General features: G+C 39.5%; 1 protein-coding gene across 1 annotated transcript in view; it reads left to right on the forward strand.

Annotated features, from left to right (window-relative positions):
* pemt (phosphatidylethanolamine N-methyltransferase) overlaps positions 1–22,119 on the forward strand; it is a 76,879-nt gene that overhangs the window by 22,371 nt on the left and 32,389 nt on the right. Inside the window, exon 3 of the mRNA XM_005941768.3 lies at positions 8,775–8,890. Within this exon, the coding sequence (XP_005941830.1) occupies positions 8,775–8,890 (116 nt within the window). The remainder of the gene's footprint in view (positions 1–8,774; positions 8,891–22,119) is intronic.

Genomic DNA, 22,119 nt, shown 5'->3' on the forward strand with positions numbered 1-22,119 from the left:
CGAATATATCTTAAAATCTCAAGTTTTTATAGCTTATAGAAGCCAAAGATTTCAGCCAATCCTCCTCCAATCATATGGATAAACATAATAACATTTTAGTTATGTAATGCTTCGAGGTCAGGGTCACACAAATTAGGAAAAAAACTTTAGTTTCCATTGGATCATCTCCGAACATTAAAGGAATATATTAGTGATTGGGAGACATAGGCACTTTCTTTCTTTGAACTCTTTAAAACATCAATAGAACAGAACATTGACACAAAATCATTAATATACTACACTAGACTTCTGTGTTAATAATACTGATGTCAGCACAAATCATCTGTGAAAATAATGCATATGCCATTATTTGGGATTTTCATATTATCAATGCTGATATTACCTTAAAACATCATCAGGTTTTCGAATACCCCTGTTAAACTTCATCCTAACCAGTGTAGTTTTTTTTTTCTTTCTTTGGTGTATACCTTTCAATTTTTAATGGAAAATCCATTTTATTGCCTTGCGATTGGCATTGTGGTATTTAAGTTATAGCTGTAAAACCGTATAGGACGAACAGTTTAGTAATGGAATGGTTACTAAAAAGTCTACATAAAAATGCAGAAAAATGATGTGTGAATTATATCAGGCAACTATTCTCCAAATGTGTTTTTTTTTTTTTTTTTTTTTTTTTTTTGTTGTTGTTCATTTAATAAGCAAAAAAAAAGTTATATAACAATACATTTTCGGGATAATACTGATGAAAGGACTGTCAGAAAAGTTCCTGTTCTGATTTCATAGGTCATTAATTGTAAAAAACAAAAGTCTTTGTCGATCACATTGCGTTATTTGTGTGTCCTGATCTTAACAAACACCAACAAAAATGGATAAAGACGGAGTATTAAAGGTCACGGTGTAAAATGTTTTTGCACCTGGAGGGCAGTGTGATGTAACTGTGACCACAACAAACTGGGTACACCATCAGCTTTGAAGCAGCAAACAGTTTTTACGTCTTTTTGTTCTCTTATTTTAATCTTTATGACCTGGATCTAAGTAATACAAGGAGAGCATTTAGGCCTTTAGTCTTCTCATCTGCGTGCATTCAAGTCTGTGTTTACAAAGCCTTTAAGCATATCAGCTGAATCCTTTTTGGTGACATTATTGGGGTGATATAATAGTCGTCCTCTTGCGCCTGTGGCGTGATCTCATTAGACTTTAAACTAGTACAAAAAGTATCCTTCATTGTTACTGTTACTATTTTCTATCCTGTAAAACAGGGGTGCCCAATCCCGGTCCTCGAGAGCTACCGTCCTGCAGCTTTTAGATGCATCCTTCTTCCCACACACCCGAATCAAATGAATGGCTTGTTATCAGGCCTTTGCCAAACATGATGGCATACTGAAGAGGTAATCAAACCATTTGATTCAGCTGTGTTGGAGTAGGGATGCATCTAAAAGCTGCAGGATAGTAGCTCTCGAGGACTGGGATTGGGCAGCCCTGCTGTAAAATAAATAGAATAATTAGCCACGAATTAATAGTCTCAACTACTAAAAGATTAGAGCAACATATAATTACTGTAGAGGTGTTTGAACCTACTTAGATAGACAGTGGGGGAAAAGTATTTGACCCCTGGTGAATTTATGATTTTTACCATTTACAAAGCGGTCTGTAATTTTTAATAGACGTTTTGTTTGTTTGTTTGTTTGTTACCTAAATAATGTAGATTCTTGTGACAGAAATAAGTCTTTGATTTACAGCTTGGTGGAATAAGCACATCTGTCAGACATTCTTGTAGCTGGTCACCAAGTTTCCATACTTCTCAATGGGAATTTTTACAGATATCTGAAGTTTCAGCTCTCTCAGTAGATTTTCTGTTGACTTAAAGTCCAGAGACCAGCTAGGCCAACTGCATGAACTTAATCTGGATGGACCTACCTGTGATTCATTTTTAATGTCCTAACTGAGTGAAGAAGGTTTTCTTTCAAGACTTTTCAATATCTTCCTCAGTGCATTCATACTCAGTGTTGGTCAAGTTACTTGAAAAAGTAATCAGTAACTAATTACTGATTACTTCCCCCAAAAGTAATCCCGTTACTTTAATGATTACTTATTTTCAAAAGTAATTAATTACTTAGTTACTTAGTTACTTTTTAAAAACACGATTTACAACCTGAAGAGGTGATAAAGTGATAGATCTGTCAGCCCAATTCTACTTTTTCTGCATAATCCATCATACAAAATGTAATCAAATGGAAAAGTCTCTTTTTAAAACTTGTTTTATTAGTTTTAAGCTTTTTAACTTTATGCATCAAGCAAAAATTTAATTATATGCAAGATTCTCTGACTGGAAGAAATTAGTTTAACACTTAAACCTATTTTCTGCACATTCCAGAACATAAAATAAAATATTTTTTGTTTTTACACTCAGTCTTTCAAATAGATGCAAGTAAAACACAGCAGAAAATAAATAAAATCAAAGACTAGCGGTCCTGTTGTTCTATTTTCACCTGTATAGCAGTAGTGGCGTAGGCGGAGGTGTGCTCTGGTACAGGTGTGCTGCAGCGGTCAGTTGAAGAATCCGCGAGTTTCTCTGTGAATTTCCCATTACGTCATTGCGCACTCGGAGCTTGTTTAGGGGGGGGGTTTCGGTGTAAAAAGAAGTTTTCTTCCCACGCACAACGGACACTAATGTTTTTGTCACTTTTTATGGAATCAAACTCAAAGTAAGGTCAGTACTTCCACGCTTTAAACGCTGCACGCTCATACTCTCTCCCACAATCGATATGTTATCCATTGTTGCACAGCTGTTGTCACGAACGTCGCACTCGCTTACGTCACTGTCATGAGACATTCTCGCAAAAATATCACGGTTTTAGTAACGCAGCGTTCCTACAGGAAAGTAACGGCAATCTAATTACCGTTTTTGCAATAGTAATCCCTTACTTTACTCGTTACTGTAATCTGATTACTTTTTTCAAGTAACGCGTTACTGCCCATCTTTGTTCATACTTAACCAATGTAGCATTGTATCTAACCACTAATCAGAGACTGGGTTTTTAAAGTGTATCTTTGATCAATTTGTTGCTAGCAGCCTGCAAAAAGGCGTCATTTGTTTGCATTGTTTTTTTTGTTATTCATCTGCTGGGGGCAATAAATGATCACACAGAATAACATTATAAGTGATTCAAACTATGTTCAGTCTTATCTCAATCTTACAGGACTCCAGAAATCTATCCGTATGTGTAAGTTTAGTTTGCTTCATGTATTCTGTCCTGGCAGACAATTAATCAAATATTCACCAGTTTGTGTGTATCCATGTGTCCTGTCCATGTTCTTGTTCTCGTTCTCCTCATTACTCCAGGACGGCACACATCCACGCATTAATGTACTTGGCTGAGTCTGTGTGCAGGTTGTTCTCCATTACATGTCTTTTAATACAGTGTACAACACACACAGACACACAAATGCAAAAAACTTTCAGCTTCTTATGAGGCTAAAGTTCAAGGTGACATTCTGTCATTATAACCTCCATGCACGTAGATTCTGCTTGGAGTTCTGTTGCTAGTATGTTGCAGAGGGTGTCTTGAGGTAATATTCAGTTGGGGCTACTTTTAACTATGTTTTCCCATTTCAGCTCCTTAGACATGGTTCCATCTATCTGTTGTCCTGACTTGAAGTCCAATCAAGTGCCTGTATCTCAGATTTAAGTGGGCTGATGGGGATGCAGGTGTAGCCTGTTACCTAAGCCTTGATTGAATTTGTGCTGAAGAGCTGCTAGTTCTCCCAGTGTGGCGCCACTGCCTGTACTCTCCTCATCTGTGCCTGCTGTTAGTTTCAGCGCTTGATTGATGATTTGATAGCAACATCAGTAGTCTGCATACAGAACACCTGAATATTTTTAGCATACGCCATCACCCAGTGAATGGTTGCAAATCAGGCTGAACGAGGCTTAGAGGCCCACTGCCTGATCAGAAGAGAGTGTACTAACATAAATGGCCTGCTAATATGGATGATGGAGGTATGCTTGTTGGGTTTGAGATTACTAAGAATTAGCTAAGCTAATCGGTTTTTTTTTTTCCATGATAGTTACAGTAGATAGAATAATTTATAGTCCTAACCTAAACCTAAAATAACCAAATAATTTTAAATAAAGACCTAATATTTATTAAATTAAATTACTAAAACTTAAATAATACATATGAAGTATATAATCCATGTGTCTAGCAAAAGGATTTGCTCTACTGTCAATCCCTCCAAGCCACAAATGTAGAAATTTTAGCCCTTTATAGTGATAGATTTTTATGTACATTGACGTGAATCGTATCAATGAAAACTTGCACAAACTGCCATGAGACTGTGGGGTTTTTTTGTTTTTTTCTTTATACAAAGTCGTCATTTTATTTTTTTCCAGTGAAAGTCATGATTATTCTCTTTTGGCATGGACATGGACAGCGAGAGAAACCGTGGTCAATTAGTTACTGCTGTTACTTGTTTGAAGTCTGCTCCCTGGGGAGCATGTGTAGTTGGTGCATTGTAACATCCAAACAGCAGTGCATTCAGTGCAATTTCATCTATAGTGTTTTATCGTCCTTGTGCTAGTAGTGACTTTTTCCTTGTTAAAGTTTACTTTGGATTTTTTAGGTCAATGTAGAGGGAAAGACACAGTAGAACCCAACTCAACCCCAAAAAACCCAACATGTCTTTATAAGATGGTTTAACCTCGACCCGAACTCTTCTACGACATGCATTTTTAATTTCTCTTTGATATTTGGGCATATTGGGGCCCGATGAATGTAAAAATAAAGAATTGCCAGATTTTTTTTTTTCTTACCTTATTTTTGTTTTTAAGAAAAATAAGAGCCATATATGAGGATATTCGTTCAAAGTTTTGATAGAACAGCAGCAGTATAATGTCCTCGTAAGTGGATATCAGGCCCATCTAGAGCACTGGTCACTCTTCTGTATAAAGTTGCTTCAGTTCATTGAGGTTCGCAGGCATTTGTTTATACCATCTGATTTGGGTTTTGCAACACATCGTTCTTTTTGTGAGCTATTTAGACCTTTCTTTGATAATGTGCATGGATCATTGTTGCTTTACCTATTGGACAGATGGCTTCACATTGGACTGCACAGTGTTTTTGGTATACAAAGGAGTTCATGTTACTGTGGCTGCAAAATAAGTCCAAATTATTATTATACCTCCACCAACGTGCTTGACAGTTGGTTTGAGGTGTTTGTGCTGATATGCTGTATTGTGTATTATGTGTATTATGGGCAGTCATGGCCACTTTGGTCTTATCTGTCCAAAAGACATTGTTTGTGAAGTTTTTTGTCCTCCTGACAAACAAGCCATACTTGTTCAGTCTTTTTCTAATTGTACTGTCATGAATTGAATCTTTCCTATTGAATAAACTTTTGATCATTTTTAAAAAAAAAGTGATGCACTAGTATATAAAACTTCAATATTTAAAGACGGTATCCATTCTTTTTCACATTAATGTATAAAGTATAATAACATGGATTAGCCTGAGTCATCTGGTATATTTAGCAGAAAGTAATAAAACTCTTAATATCAATGACTAAGAATTTCATTGGTCACAAAATGTCCTCCTCTCTTAGGTGAGTACACTCTCTACCTCTTTTGAACCCATCTCTGTACTTATGCATTTTATTTATATTCAGTTGGAGCTTAAACTGTAGTTTTATCAGGGACACTTGACTGGTTACATAATGTTTCCTCTCTTATTTTTGACATCACCTAGTTCTGGCATTACCAGGTTGTCATGACTTTTTCCTATGATTTTCTGTCAACTCTGGAAAAACCTATAATAGAGATATAATGGACACATGTAGGGAGGCAGATATGCTTACGTAACATTAGATGTACATGGAAACCTGCCTGAATGACTTGCTGAAAGACTAGATTCAGGAGAATGAGTGCTAGCACAGAAGCTAATTTATTATTAATTGACCAAATAGTTATTAGCAATTTTATTTTAGGTGTAATTACTTCTCGTTTATATCTGTATATTCGACTTTTTTGGCCTACACACATTGTTAAATGCATTTTCAACATCCAAAGTTGGAGCAACATCATGTTAAGCTTTATTAGTTAGCTACATTTAGCTGGAATCTTTTAGGATCTGCCCATATAGCGCAGCATTTTCTGTTTGTGTTTCCACTGATAGTTTAGCACAGTCTAGCAGGGGCTGTAGTCTGGTGTAGTGGTGTAGGTAGGGTTGCCAACAACTATCAAATAAGAGACCCTCTGGCATGCCAGAAGCACAATGCACAGAAAGCTGGGCATAGTGTAAATAAGTGCTGTTTGTTCATGCAGCCCATGAGTGACCCTAGAAAATTTGCAAGTAGGTGTTTTTTGCCAACTGGTCAGGAAATTTTTTCTCTAGTGACCAATTCAGGATGACATTTGAGCAAGTATATGACACTGGCAGTAAAGCAGAAGATGACCTCTTTTATAGGTTATTCATCCCAAAATTGAGGTGCTAGAATGAGTCAGTTTATTATGTGATACAAGGAATTGTGAAGCTGATGGGGCGCTCTCACCAGCATATAAAAAAATGTTTTCTTATTTTTGTATTGAGCACACATCCTGTCTTTATTTTTTATTTTTTTAGATCAGTGCCACTTACTTTGAGTCTCAAAAAGAACCATTGTGAATTGGTAAAATAATATGTTGATGTGTTTGTAAAATGCATTGCGTCATCATTTCAACACAAACCTGCTATCTGCAGACCTAATCATTATTTATTCCCCCCACTGTTGCTATGATTGTTCAGTTTCATTCCAGCTCGCTGTGTGCTAATGTCCATGTGGGGCAGACTGCAATGCAAACTGTGGACGTAACCATACATCTTAGTCAAAGTACATCAGCTGCTGGCTCTTAATTACATAGCAGTTGAACTCTGTTAGGAGGCAGAAGAAAAACGAAAGAAAGGAAAAGGAAATGTCAGCATACGGCTTGCTGAAGGCTGGGATTTAAAAAACAAAACAGACGACATTTCACCTCACCTTTATATTTATGTTCCTCCTCTTTTTTCCTACCTTGCCGCTGCTGAACATAGAAAAGCTGTTGCCATGGTAACATTTGTCCCTGTGGGATTCATTTTTGTTGTTTTTGGGGTTGTTTTTTTTTTTTTTTACAGTCATTATGCATTTCCTTAGCCCACTGTCAGGTGGTAATTTTAAGTTTTTCAGTCATTCAGTCATTGCTAATGCCACTGAAATGTTCACCGTATGGACAGATGGGTTAAACGCCTTTTGTGCTGCATAAATGGGTAGGATGTGACTATTTTCCATTCTCTTTTTTTGGGAGAGAAGTGTGTTTTGGAAAATGCAACTGTGACCAGTTAGATAAGATTCTATGGCGTCACTCCCTGCTGGATATGCACGGTACTATATAAAGAGCTTAAAAAAAATAAACACTTATCAATAGCCAGCAAGAGAATACAGCTGTGTGGAAATGCACCAGCTGTTTCAGAGGTGAACAAATAAACTTGAACAAATAATCGCTTCAGGGCAGAACAACATATGCAAACAAACAGCACTCTTCTGTCTCTATCACGGGCACAATATTTCCAAACTGTAGACAAAAGTCATGATATTTAGCTATTTAAGGCTCAAAGCCAGATACCAAAAGCAAACAAGATCTCTCTGTCTCTATACGAGAAACTGCTGTGGTAGCCAAAGAATCCTGTTTTATTCTTTTTCTTTTGGCTTCTTTTGGCTGCTCTTTAGCGATTGACACAGCAGTGTATCTGCCTCTGTCTCGTCCATCCCTTGCATCCTCTTATGTCACACCAACCGTCTACATGTCCTCTTTCACAACATCAATGAACCCTCTCTGTGGCCTTCTTTTCCTCCTGCCTGACGGCTCCATCTCCAGCATCCTTTGTCTAGTATAGCCGCTATTCTTCCTCTCTACATGTCCAGACCGTCTCAGCTTCACCTCTCTAACTTTGTCTCCAAACAGCTCAACCTGAACTGTCCGTCTGATATTCTTATCCTGTCCATCCTTGACACTTCCAGTGAAAATCGTATTCATTTTTGAAAACTTCATTAAAATGCAGATAAAGGCAGCACTTTTGAGACTTCACAAAAGTATATGCAAATTGACCAGGAGACCATTTTCAGTATTTTGTCAAGAGCATTCTGATTTTTCATGGCCAGTAAAGCCAATGTTTTCATGTGCACGTATTGTTGTTGCATACATAATACTGTAAAAAAACAAACAAACAAAAAAAACAAAACTGTTGTGATAATGACCTAGATGTTTCAGGCATAGAATGAACAGGATTTTGCATGGAGCTTATTTTCTTGGTTGAATGTTGCTTGTAGATGGACTATAAAGTATGCTTGCTTGGTAAAACTGGTGTAACCCATTCCCTCACTGACCTGGGACTGCAGAAAAATGGCTTCAGTGGCTTCAGGACCTCCTGTTCGATCTACTCATGAATACAGATGAATCCTTCAGGTGGCTTTTAGTAAACTCCAAATGGGCTGTCATGTGTCTTTTATTAAGGAATAGCTTCTCTCTGGCCACTCTACCATGCAGAACTGATTGGTGGAGTGCTGCAGAAATGATTTTCTTTCTGGAAGGTTGTCCTCGCTCCACATAGCAATGCTGGAGCTCTGCCAAACTTGAGTTTAAAAAGTTGAGCTTTGAGGGTTTTTTAGACTGACATAGTGTGACAAACAATCATTAACTTTCAGTTTTTTAATGCAGTTTAATTGGATATTTATGGTAAACACCGTTGTCATTGTCTTCCTGTTGTCAGGTGGCGAGATGGGAGCATCGTACACGAAGACTCTCTGGGCTCTTTGGTAGCCCCTACCTGGCCTGTTGCTGCTTGGGCTTCGTCATTATACTGCTAAACATTTACCGCAGCCACAGGTGAGGAACACTCTTTTATCCATAACAAAATATGGTTTGTTATTCTCCTCATCCAGTCCAACAATTTTAAATTTGTACGTCACCTTTGATTGAAAGAAAGCCTTGGTTCTCATAACATTGGATGACAGGCCTTCACCAGTCCAGTGGTCACTGGACATCATTGGACATATAAGCCTGCATGAATTTGTCCCCTTTTACACTCTTTGTTTCTGTTTCTTCTTCTGTTTCGTCCCACCTCTGTGCCTTCTTTTTCTGCTTTCTCCATAGCTCCTTTTTCCTTCCTCCTTGCTCTTTATCTGTGCCCACGGTTCTGTATGTGGCAGTATCACCCCACGCTTTACCACTTCCTATATGGTGTTCATACATCCACACCTCCCCCTGTGGGTCAAAATGATGACAAAGGATTCTCAACAAAGCCACACACAGACTGTATGTCAATGCAACAACAAGCCTTTTTTCCCCTCTCTCAAAGGATCTGTGTGATGTCTGCTGCTGGGCAACAAACATTTTGGGAACAGGCTGGTCCAAAGAGATAAATTGTCTTGCCAGTTTTCTCTTGTGCTCAGGAAGAGAATCTTTATCAACTCACCATGCATTCTGAGTAGCTAAATATAGCTGTGGGACAAAGCGATTTATTCACTCACTCATTCATTCACAAGAAGAGAAAATGTGAATTAGGTGATTAAATGCTGTAATAAACTTGGATGTAGTCATATAAGGCTGCAAACAAGGATACTGAATAGGAAGCTGTGGTTCCATGTCTTGTCAGAGGAAAAAAGGCAAGACTTCTCGATGTCCTTTGGAGAGACGAGTTAAAGTGAAAATGTTTGGGAAAATCCATGTTTGATGAAAACCAAACAAAGCAAACCCAAACATTATGGCTAATGGGTAAATTTTCTCATTTCAGTGCAGCTAGCCAACAGTGTTTTAGTTTAAGTGTCCTTGTTTTTCACTGAGTCAGCAGGTCTGTCACTGCTTAGCTAACATAACTTAAGTCTATTAGCAGCAACCGACGAGCCAGCCCAGTGACTCTAACTTTGAAGACTTATATCTTAGATCCTGCTTCACAGACAGAGTGAGAACTGTGACACTTTCAGCATAGGGCTTGATGGTGTAAATTGGCCTTAATACATGTACTGTTTCATGTCCACTTTAAGAGGGTTGTGCATAAATAAACACTTGCAAACTGCAATTAACTGAAGCAACACATAATGAAGAAATATAGAATCCTATGAATACTTTTCTCTTCACAACTATATACACTGATAGTACCGTAAGTTTGCGGGCCATGAAGTTAAATGTTAGCATGTTCACTTCTTAATAGTACAATTAGAAAGGACCCTTAGGTTTAGCCCACACAGTCTGTAAATTTAGCTAATTATATTTAAAACCAAATATATCCCTGACAAAGCAATTATTAGAGCGCATTTATTTAGAAATCTTTATCGTGAGGTTCGTGTAAATTGGTGCAGCAAACCTAGATACAACAAAGCCTGTCAGCTTTTTCAGTCAAACACCTTGAACTTCACTGCATCATGTACATGTAGCTGTGTAAAGGTGCAGGTTTCATATCCCTCCATGTGTCACTGCTGCTGCTTGCTTCAACTCCTACACGCCCCAACATCCACCTGTTATCTGAATGGATAATTACTCATCAACTATTTTCTTTGTTAGGAATAAACTTGACATTGTAAGGGAAACAAGCTATCCAAATCTACCTGATCCTGTGTACAAAATGCATCATTCATGTATCATGAATTAAAGGTGATTGGCCAGATTCTTTGGAAAGCTAAGTTCAGTTTCACTAGTCACACCCGTGCCTGATTACTGCTAAACATGAATCAAGAAATCGCTTGCATAGAAACTGTCTGACAAAGTGAATTGGGCTAATAGATCTAAAAAAGTAACACATTACACTGTGATATAAAGACATAGCCAAGAAAGTCTTTTACATCTATCAGTGCAGAGTTACAAAGCTATCACTAAGATTTTCTGACTCCAGTGAATCACAGTGATTGCCATTATCGACAAACAGAGAAACCTTCCCAGAAATGGCCGACCTACCAACATTACACAAATAGCGCATCAATCACTCAACCAGGAGGTCTCAGAATAACCCCGAAAAACATCTAAAGAACTCCAGACCTCACTTGCCTCCATTAAGGTCAGAGTTCATGATTCACCAATAAGACAGAGGCTGGGCAAAAGTGGGATCCGTGGGAGAGTCCAAGGAGAAAACCACTGGTGATCAAAAAGAGTACACATTTGCCGAAAAAGCTCCCCAAACATCTTGATGATCCCCAGAGCCTTTAGGAAAATATTCTATGGACTGACGAGAGCAAAGTTGAACTTTTTGGAACGTTTGAGTTCCGTTACATTTATCATAAATATGAACACGCATTGCCGGCAATAAGTCGGACTCGTTCCCGGTGGGTGATGGGCTCCGCCAGGGCTGCCCTTTGTCTCCGGTTCTGTTCATAATTTTTATGGACAGGATTTCTAGGCGCAGCCAAGTGGCGGAGGGCTTTCGCTTTGGTGGCCTCAGAATCTCATCTCTGATTTTTGCGGATGATGTGGTTCTGTTGGCTTCATCGGGTGAGGGCCTCCAGCTCGCACTGGAACGGTTCGCAGCCGAGTGTGACGCAGCGGGAATGAGGATCAGCACCTCCAAATCTGAGGCCATGGTTCTCAGCCGGAAAAGGGTGGAGTGCCCACTCCGGGTCGGGGATGAGTTCCTGCCCCAAGTGGAGGAGTTCAAGTATCTCGGGGTCTTGTTCGCGAGTGATGGGAGAAGGGAGCCGGAGATCGACAGACGGATTGGGGCTGCGGCTGCAGTAATGCGGACGCTGCACCGGTCAGTCGTGGTGAAGAGGGAGCTGAGTGTAAAAGCGAAGCTCTCAATTTACCGGTCGATCTACGTCCCTACCCTCACCTATGGCCACGAGCTGTGGGTAGTGACCGAAAGAACGAGATCGCGGATACAAGCGGCGAAATGAGCTTCCTCCGAAGGGTGGCTGGCCTCTCCCTTAGAGATAGGGTGAGAAGTTCGGCCATCCGGGAGGGGCTCAGAGTAGAGCAGCTGCTGCTCCACATCGAAAGGAGCCAGCTGAGGTGGTTCGGGCATCTGGCAAGGATGCCCCCTGGGCGCCTCCTGGGCGAGGTGTTCCAGGCATGTCCCACCGGGAGGAGGCCCCGGGGCAGACCCAGGACACGCTGGAGAGATTATATCTCTCGGCTGGCCTGGGAACGCCTTGGTATTCCCCCGGACAAGCTGGAGGAGGTGGCTGGGGAGAGGGAGGTCTGGACCTCTTTGCTTAGGCTGCTACCCCCGCGACCCGACCTCGGATAAGCGATGAAGATGGATGGATGGATGAACACATCATTTCATTTTTTAAAAAAGCATTATACCAACAATTGTGGCACCAGCATAGTACTGGTAGTGTGATGATCTGGAACTGCTTTGCTGTTTTGGGACGACCTGCCATAATTGATGGAACTATGAATTCTGCTCTCCACCAGAAAATCCTGGTGAAAGTCTGTCCAGTAGTTTCTGCACAGAAGCTGAAGCACAAAGTGTGAACTTAAATGCAATTAAGATTCTTTAGAATTACCTTAAACAGGCCGTTCATGATTGCAAAAATCTCCAGTGTACCATATTTCCCGGACTACAAAGCGCACCTGAATATTAGCCGCACAAGCTAAAATCAGGGGAAAATCCTGTTTTGTACATACATTAGCCGCACCTGACTAAAAGCCGCAGGTGTTTCAATGTTGACTTATCATATGTAAGAGAATATGCACAAAGGGAATTGTCAGGAAAGAGATGGCTGTTTGGAGACACACCCCTTTTATTAATATTTTGAAAAACAAGTTATGGGTACATATTTGCATAACTTTTTAGGTATATGTACAAGTAGCGGTAATTACAAGTACGAAACATGTACTGTGCTTCATAAATGAGTAACAAATGTAGTACATAACAATAACCTACAGCACACCAGAAAAATAGATTCGGACTACCTTTTAGGCTCAGGTGCAGTGACACGGCTTTAACAAGAAGAAAAGTCAGTCATTCACCACCATCTTTCTCTTCTTCCTGCGCACTAAAACCACCAAAGTCCTCTTCTCCAGTGTCGGAACGAACAGGCTCAGGATGGCTACGTCATCCACTCTCAGCTTCTTTCCTTCGTTGTCACTTCAAAACCAAAGAAATCCTCGTTGTCAGTGTCAGAGTCGAACACCCTCTGAAGGGCCGTGGCGGTGTCCTCCTCTCCATCATGCAGCAGTCCAGCCCTTCGAAATCCGTTGGTGATCATGGATGTTTTCACACTTTTCCACGCTGTCAGAATCCAATGGTGGAGTTGAGCATAACTTGCTTTTCGCAAGTTTATTGCCGCTCGTCATCCATGACTCCCGCTGAACGCGTAGCGTTAATTTGAAGTTTGTTTTTCGCACTACTTGTACAGCACTATGTTGCCAGGCGGATGGACACATGACCAACATAACACTCTTGAACCCCGATACTGTGTGTCTGATCACATGCCCTTCCACCAGGCAACGTAGTGCCGTACAACAGCGGAACAAACAAAACAAATCCTCTTACGATATCACAAAAATCATGGACAATCCATAGAAAAGCCGCACCTGACTAAAAGCCGCAGGGTTCAGAGCTTGTGCAAAAAGTAGCGGCTTATAGCCCGACAATTACGGTAGCTGAAGTGCCAGTTATCTCAAACACTTGATTGCAATTTTTTCGCCAAGGGTGGCACAACCAGTTATTAGGTTGAAGGGCAATCGGTTTTTCATATAGAACGTTGGTAGGTTTGGACAACCTTTTCCATTCCCTTAATAAATGATTTAAAAACTGCATTTTGTATTTACTCAGGTTATCTCTGTATAATATCAAATTTCTTTGATGATCCGAAACAGTTAAATTTGACAGATATTCAAAAAAATTGATTTTTGTGCGCATTTAGAGGGCAGCACACAGAGGACTCTGCTGTAAACATTTGAAAATAAATAAAGGTGAAGTGGTAGCTTTATATATGCATCCTGAACCAGAACTATTTATCAAAACAAATTTGTTCAATTCAAAAATGAATTCGATGAAGTCGCTGGTTGAACTTAAGTGAGTCAGTTGTTGGGCTTGCAGGCAGCACTTCTGATGAGCGCTGCACATGTGAAAGTCAATAAAATATATTTGAGCAGGAATGCTTTTAGTGTCTGTCCTGTACGGTAATGACTAAGTGAAACACTGAATCCTTGGAAAGTTGGAAAATGTTTTTTTTATTTAGTATTTTTTTCTGACAAATTATTTATCCTCTTTTTGTACTTGCTTGCAAATTCTGAAGCATGATTTTCTTGATTATTGAAATAAACCTTTCTTGAAGGTCACATTTCTAATAATTGGGTATATACAGTCTATTGCATAATGTTTTCTGCAGTTTCAACAAAAACCTTTTAGAGTCTTATGCTAGGTTGGATTTGGGAATTACAAATCTCTAGACAACATGCAGCAGATCTGGGGGATATAACAGTTAGGGAGTCAACTTGCATAGCCCCATACAAATGATTGCACTTTTTATTGAAACTGCATGGTTGCAGCTACCAGCATAAAAGTCTTTAACTTTTAATCAGTGTAACCTGATTATAAAAATGAGGCAAACAAGTTTAGCTGCTCTACTTATTACAAATAGCTGTGCCAACCAACTGTACCACTTTCAATTGCATGGCGATTGCACAGGTAGCCTTCTTGGAGGCAACCTGTCTCCAAGCAGTCGTAATCTCCCTCACATTAACGGTCTCCGTTAGACACTCTCATTCTCAGACAGATTGGCAAAGGTTTGCATTTAATTACTGTCTAATCTATAAACCCAGACGGATTGTGAACACATTGCAATCAGTCCAAGTCAGTCTGTAGGTCTGTGATGTGTCTCTCTGCAATATGGGACTTGAGTCAACCTTTGCTTTTATATTGGAGTATAACCAAAGTACAACCAGGTGGCAAAGGTTCCCAAGCACCAATGTCATTTTGTGTCTATGTCACTAGATGTAGATGAATTTCTGATTTAAAATCTTTAAGCTTCTGGCCGGACTCTGAGTGTAAGTAGTTAATATGTGCTTCTGTTAAATTATGAATGTCTATGCATGCAGACAGTAAAAGACTTGAGATCTTTGTGGATTTGTCACAGTTAATCGCTGTATTATCATAAACAGATTGCATGTAATTGCCAACTTGGTGGAATTTCTTAACAAACTGATGATCCACTAAAGGTGGTTTGACTTTGAGTGATCACTGACCTTGTTCCCATCTTCAAACCAACCACTTCAGTCGCAACAACAGTGGAGTCCAAGTTAACTGCACAGTTTCATTAATTTTGGCCATAGCAAAGTCTCTAACCATTACTTTCGTAGTGTGAATGTAGTATTAAGGTCCTCAGTTAAATAAAGGTGTTGTTTGTTACATCTGGGGTTTTTTGCTGTTCTGTTTTTTTTCTTTTTCTTTTTCTAGTCAGGACTCTTTAATATTATTAAACACAAAAATAAAGACCTATTCTGGTATTTATATAATGGCAGTTAAACCAGTAAAATCATTTTAAAAATCATTAAAAACCATCTGTTTTGTAGAAGAGTTTATTATTTGACCGATGATGAAACCACAACAGTGTCACGCCGGTGCTCCAAAATAAACTTTGTGAGGGAAATCAGTGGGACTTTAATTTAACAAAATTGCTGCAGAAATGTGTAGAATAGCAAAACACCACAAGTAAAATAGATGAGGTTGAATGACATATTCACCCAGTGAAAAACTTGATTTAGGCACAGCGCTAATTACCATAGTAACAAAGTAACAAAGACAGAGTAAAGCTGTTAGTGAGCAGACATAAACATTAATGAATGTTGGGTTTGGTTTTTTTTGTTTATCAATCAAAGTGACTCATTACCCATGTATTTGGCACGTGGGTCAATTCAAGCCCACTAAGTCAGATAATATATTATTCATTGTTTATGACAAAATAATCTTTCCTTGAGTGAGAGCACGATGGCATGACCTGTAGAAAAGGTCTAGCTGCCTGGTAGTTGAAACAGGACATTTTAATCTTTGTGGTATGTGTTCTAACCATGCATCCATTTGTTCACCTTGAATGTACCGTTTCTATTTTTAGAGTTGAAGACATCAGTGCCCTGCTTGCTTTTTCTACCAATGCTACAGCCTCATTTCTCAACTAAAAGCTTACATTTACTAGTTCTGCTGCTGTTCATATAAAAACTTTATCTTACCAAAAAACATTTGTATTTATATTGTCTCTCAGCATGCCATGAAGAGTGATGAAGTCAAAGTACTATACAAGACACATCTCCTGGATGCACTGGTACGCATCTTCAGTGATGTATCCTGTGGTCATCAGGTGTTTCGGGTCTCACAACATCATACACCCTCACCCAGGCTCACAGCCTTGATGGCCCTCTTCTTGGCTGCCCCAGCCACACCCAGCCGGCCTAGGACTCTGCAGAGTGATCGTCCTGCAAAGCCCCTACAACCCACTTCTATGGGCTCATAGAAAGTCTCTCAGCCCCTTCCCCTGTCTCCTGCACTAGTTCCTGGTACTTTGCACGTTTCCTTTCATTGGCCTCCTCGATCCGCTCTTCCCAGGGCACTGTGAGTTCCAGCATGATCAGCTGTTTTGAGACCTCAGAAATAATGATCATGTCAATATAGTAGTACACATTGTGTTTTTAGTTTTCAGCAGAATCACTGTGCTTATTGGTTGTTTATGACAGCGGTCCCAAACCCCCAGGCCACAGACCGGTACTTGTCCGTGAGTTGTTTGGTAGCGGGCCGCAAGAGTTGAGGCTTGGGTGTGAAAGTTATGGTTTTCTTGGTTTTACTTCTTTTTTATTGTTTGTTTTTTTTATAATTTTTAGTGTTAACTTGGTTTCCCTGGGTGTTTTCCTGTGTGTTATGAATAAATCTTCTTTTTTTGGTACAATACTGGTTTTATTTTGTTGTATTTATTCGTGAGGCCAGTCCGTGACAATATTGTCGGACATAAACCGGTCTGTAGGGCAAAAAAGGCTGGGGACCGCTGGTTTATGAGACTACCGTGGCTGTGTTCTGATCTGCTGCTCGGCCAGTTCAGCAGATTTGTCCTCTGCAGGAAAGCGCAAATAGAAACATGCAATTCTGCTCTGCTCACCACAGCAGATACAATGGTCCTCTGTGGAAAAACAACAAAAAACCCACCTAAAACATTATTACTGTTTTCAGTCCCAGCTAACAGACACACTGACCAATTGACCTTAAAGCCTCTTTGTTGTGCTGCTAAATTGTCCTCCTAAATGACTTGCTTACAGTGCTAATGACCTGATTGGCAGCTACGCCTTTTTATAGCTCTGTCAGACCAAAATATAACTATTTGACAGGCATGCAGGATATCAAGGGAGTTTATTTTTATCTGCCAACCATACAGCACTGATGCTCTCCACTGATTAGGCTTAATGATAAACCTTTAGGGAAAGCTTTAATAAGTCAATTTTGTAATTAACTGTCTATGTTTATCTTTCCTGCTATTAACACAGAGTCGAGAGCAAATGACAGATTTAGAAGTACTAAATATAAAAGGGTTACACATTCAGTCGTACAAATTGCTCTGAATTTGTAACAAGAATATATCAAAAATCCATGTATATAAATATGATTAATGTTTGGAAAAGGTTGGCAGCAGGTATTGAATTGGTTGTCTGTACAGCTCCGTTTGCTGATGAATGAGAGACAGCCTGTACTGAACATGCCTGAGAAGACAAACTTTGGAGTGGCCAAACATGAGCTACCTTGAACTGTGAGTCAGGGTTCCTAGGAGCAGCCCTGAGTCATGTTACTAAAGCTTTCAAAATTTTGTCCTTTACTAAATGACGTACTTTTAGTAAGTGTACATGTACCTTCGGTTTTACTTCTGCAAGTACAAACTGGCTACAGAGGCTTGTGTTAAAAGCACTGTTGCTCCCTGTGCCTCGAGTTGAATGGGTAGTTTTGTAAGGGAGAAAATCCACAGACACTTACCCATTTGAGAGGTTTTTTTTTTTCTTGAGTGGGGGTAAAGAATCTTTTTGTTTTTAATTTAGGCATTGTAATGTGATTATTTTTGGGTGATGCAATATTAAAACCAGGCATTAACAGTCTACATTGATCATCATTACACAATGCAAGTTACCAAAGTTGTTCCTTAAAGTTGTCTGCAAAGAACTCTTTTAAATGTTGGACAATTATTTGCCCAACATCATCCTGAACTCTGAATCAAGATGCATAAGTATCTCCACAGAGCGTCACAGAGTTGCTGTCCACATTTTTGACTGTTTCAGTGTAAACACAGAGCAGCTGAGACTAGCAGGAGTAGTAAAAAGATGGAGGGCAGTAGCTCCTCTTTTCTGTTGCATTTACAGTTGAGAGTAATACAAGTTGCTGCAACAGCTGCCTGTGTGATCAACAACAGAAATCAAAGCGAGAGAAATGCTACACAAGCAGATTTTATCTGTGATGCGTGCAGTGGACACACAGCAGAGAACAGATAGATGAAGGGGGATAGAGCAGGGGTGGGCAATCTCAGTCCACGAGGGCCGGTGTCCCTGCAGGTTTTAGATGTGTCCTCAAACCAACACAGCTGATTTAAATGGCTAAATTAGCTCCTCAACATGTCCTGAAGTTCTCCAGAGGCCTGGTAACGAACTAATCATGTGATTCAGATGTGTTGACCCAAGGTGAGATCTAAAACCTGCAGGACACCGGCCCTCGTGGACTGAGATTGCCCCCCTCCTGGGCTAGAGGATCATCCGCTTCAAACTTAGTAGACAGTTATCAGTGTTTACAATTTTGGTAGAACAAGGTAATATATGTTGCTTTAACAGAATGTGAGTGTTAAAGTAAAAACACATAAAAGGAACAGCCTTGATGGAAAATGTTTGTAGAGACATTTGCCACAGAAAACATCAGCTTCAATAATCCTGCTTTTTCTGTAAAAACATTGGAGCTCTGTTAAGTATCCCCTAAAGGGAAGATGCACAATTAAAGCAATGTGCACAGAGCAAACAGGATCCTGCAGAGCATTTCAGGCTTGTTGACACATTCCTTAAAGAGTCAGAGTAGGCCTCCAGGCTCGAAAGAAGAACTCATTTAAGCCCTTAACCGATGGACCAGAGGTGTCTGTCAGTCAAGACTGCTAATCTGCAAGAGGTGGCCTCCACTGAATACGATATGTTGGCCCCCATCTTTAACTAAGTCTATCAATTTTTTCTGACTTGAACTAAATGTGGTACATATATGATACATGTAGGAGCCAAAAGTAAGAGTTCGTATTATGCACAAGGTATCTTTTTCTTTTCTTTTGGTCAATTTAGTTCTCTTGTCTAAATGGACATCTCTATCTGAGGTTCTTATTAATCATCTTAAAAGACAACATTTACTTTTCACAGTCTCAAAGTTCTTAAGTTGTCTGGCACATTTTCAAGGATGTATTTGGGGTCCCAAAGAGATCTTCATCTTAGACAGATTAAAAAAGACTAGTTGCTGTTTTCTGGCTAAATGAAGTCAACAACTAGTTGACCAGAGTAGACCAGACAGCAGCATTTCCTCGTGAAAGTTGTGAACTGATCTGTGCAGTATTTCTTTTTGCTACTGGCTTGTAGTCCTGCCAATAGTAAGCAAAACTAGCAAACATCTCGTCACTGCAGGAGCAGGAAAGGGAAAAAAGCAAGAAAAAATCACTCTGGAGGTAGTTGTGCTGCAGTGTGAAGGGGAAATCTAGGAAATGAGGGGAAGATGGTGCACCCATTGTTGCTGTAACTGAGGATCCTAATGGAAGCATGAGCTACCTAAAATATATGATCACTGAGTGATCAGAGAGGATTTCAAGCATTTTCAATTAGACTATAGGTCAAACTCCAAGGTTTAAATCTTAAATTGATGTGAAATAACCAGCCTTGTTTTTTGTGTTTCATTTACTTCTAAACTTTTAAACTAAGCAGCTCACTTTGAAAGACCCTTTATGTGACTCCCACACGGAAGCTTCTTATCTGACCTCCAAATATTTCCTCTTCATTCTGTGGTGTTTCTGTCTTGTCAAACATTCTGTTTCACATTTTGAAAGCTTTAATGGAGATGCTGTATGGCTTTGACCCGTAAGGCTAATTTACGTTATTGTGATGAAACAATTATATTACCATGAATAGACACTTTGCTGTGCTATAGCATAAAATGGTACAGGAAAACTTGATTTTAATGAGAGTTTTTCTGTATTTCTTGGAACAGCGGTGATTCGTCACCATTCATTACAAAACGTTCAGTGGTCAGTCCCTGAGACCCACTAACCCCCTGCTCACATGCCCGTCCCCCTGACCCCTTTTCCTGCCTCCTTTCCAATCCAAATCTCAGCAGTATGCTCTGCCAGACAACCTTACTTAACAGACATCCCAGCAGTTGCTCTTTGTGTCTGACGTGGCAAAATGCCACATCACATTACACTTCCTGCTTCCTTTTGCAAAAGGAGGAACGGCATAAGATTCACAGCACGGACCCCGTAACCTAGTTTTTTTCTTATTAACCGCAAACCTAGTTTGATTTGGGAGCCATTTTCCTCGGCAAGAAGCACACTACATTCAGACCAAAAGCTACAGGTGTGTTAAAGCTTACGCACACATAGACACACTCAAACGCATACATGTACATGTATGTCATCAGCCCCAACACCTGTGTGGGTGTTGCCTTTGAAATTCTGGAAAGATATTACTTTTGAATCCCGTGGCCAGGTAACAATTCAGATCAGCTGGCTGTGAGAGTCCTCATAAAATTCAGAGAACTGTAGAATGTAAAAAGATCCCAAAACATAAAAGTCAGATAATAAATCGGCAGTCACTTCTCCCAGGTTGCTGTAATGTAGACTTTACAAACCTAATCCATGACTTGTTCTTTTTAGAAAGAAGAGGGTTTGCAGAACATTTCCTTTTGGAGAAACGAGCCATAATTGTATAGTCTTTTTCGGATTGTCCCATCGTGAACTTTAACATGTCTTAAAATGGACTAAAATTGTTTCAAAATGGTCTTACAGCAAATATTAGTTATTAAAGATCATTTTGTTGTCTTTCCTTTCAGTAGCAACACCTGCCTGGTACTTACCAATTTAATTCACTTAAACATTAAGGATCTAATTAGGTTTTCACACATGGTGGCTTGGTGTTGTTAAATGACTAATCAGACAGGGTAATATGTTAAACGACGCCATGTGTTGTTGTTCAACTGAGGTTGTATTTACCTAATTTTGAGTCTTGCTAAGGACCAGATGATTTCATCTTATGTTTGGACATTTAAACCCTTAGAAATATAAAACAGGTTTACCTTCTTTTTTATGACTATATGAGCCAAATGCTTGGTTTCAGACAAAACTGTGAATCATGCGACCCTACAGCCCTTGTATGTTCCAAGAATAAAACCAGACAGCTTAAAATGAGAATAACAGCTCCGCTATAAGTATTTGATACTTTGTTACATGATGTATAAATGTTGCATTAGTGATTCTCAGTGAATTAAGTAAGGAGTGGTTTAGTCAGTATCCCTACCTTAGTCTCATGAACTTGCCTTAACCCTTTAGAATGGTGTTCATATATTAATATGAATTGTCCACATATGTTTATGGAAGTTGTGCTTCTAATAAATCATAGAGCAAGCAGTGTCTGAACAGTTATTCAGGTGGCACTTAAAGTGGTAATGTTCTGTGGACAAAGTCTCACTGTGAATGCTTTACAATTGAAATCGATAATTGCATTCGTAGTCAGAACTCTGCTAGTATCATCTTTTCATAAAGGCAACACAAAAACCCAGTGGAGCATCTTTTAAAGACCCTTTCATCCTTTTAGAAACTCTTCATTCAAACATTGTATGAAATCACAAAATGCAAAATAATTATTTTTTTTTCAACAACTACACTTGCCCAACACACAACCCTCACATCATCTGCCAGTCCTGCAGTTGGTGACTAGCTCGATAAATGATCAAAATTATTTTGGGGACATTAAGAAGCGAAATGAAAATGTGTTTTCAAGTATTATTAGAGAAAATTAGGTAGAACAGTTTGCAAATCATAGACCTTTAATGGATTACTCTTGTTCTGGATGTATTTGTGCAAAGTTATCAGAGTAAGGACAGCATGATGGCGTGGTGGTCAGCACTTTTGCCTCACTGG

Source organism: Haplochromis burtoni, unplaced genomic scaffold (genome assembly GCF_018398535.1).
Source record: "Haplochromis burtoni strain Fernald_Lab_line unplaced genomic scaffold, NCSU_Asbu1 Contig_308, whole genome shotgun sequence".
Lineage (NCBI taxonomy): Eukaryota > Metazoa > Chordata > Actinopteri > Cichliformes > Cichlidae > Haplochromis > Haplochromis burtoni.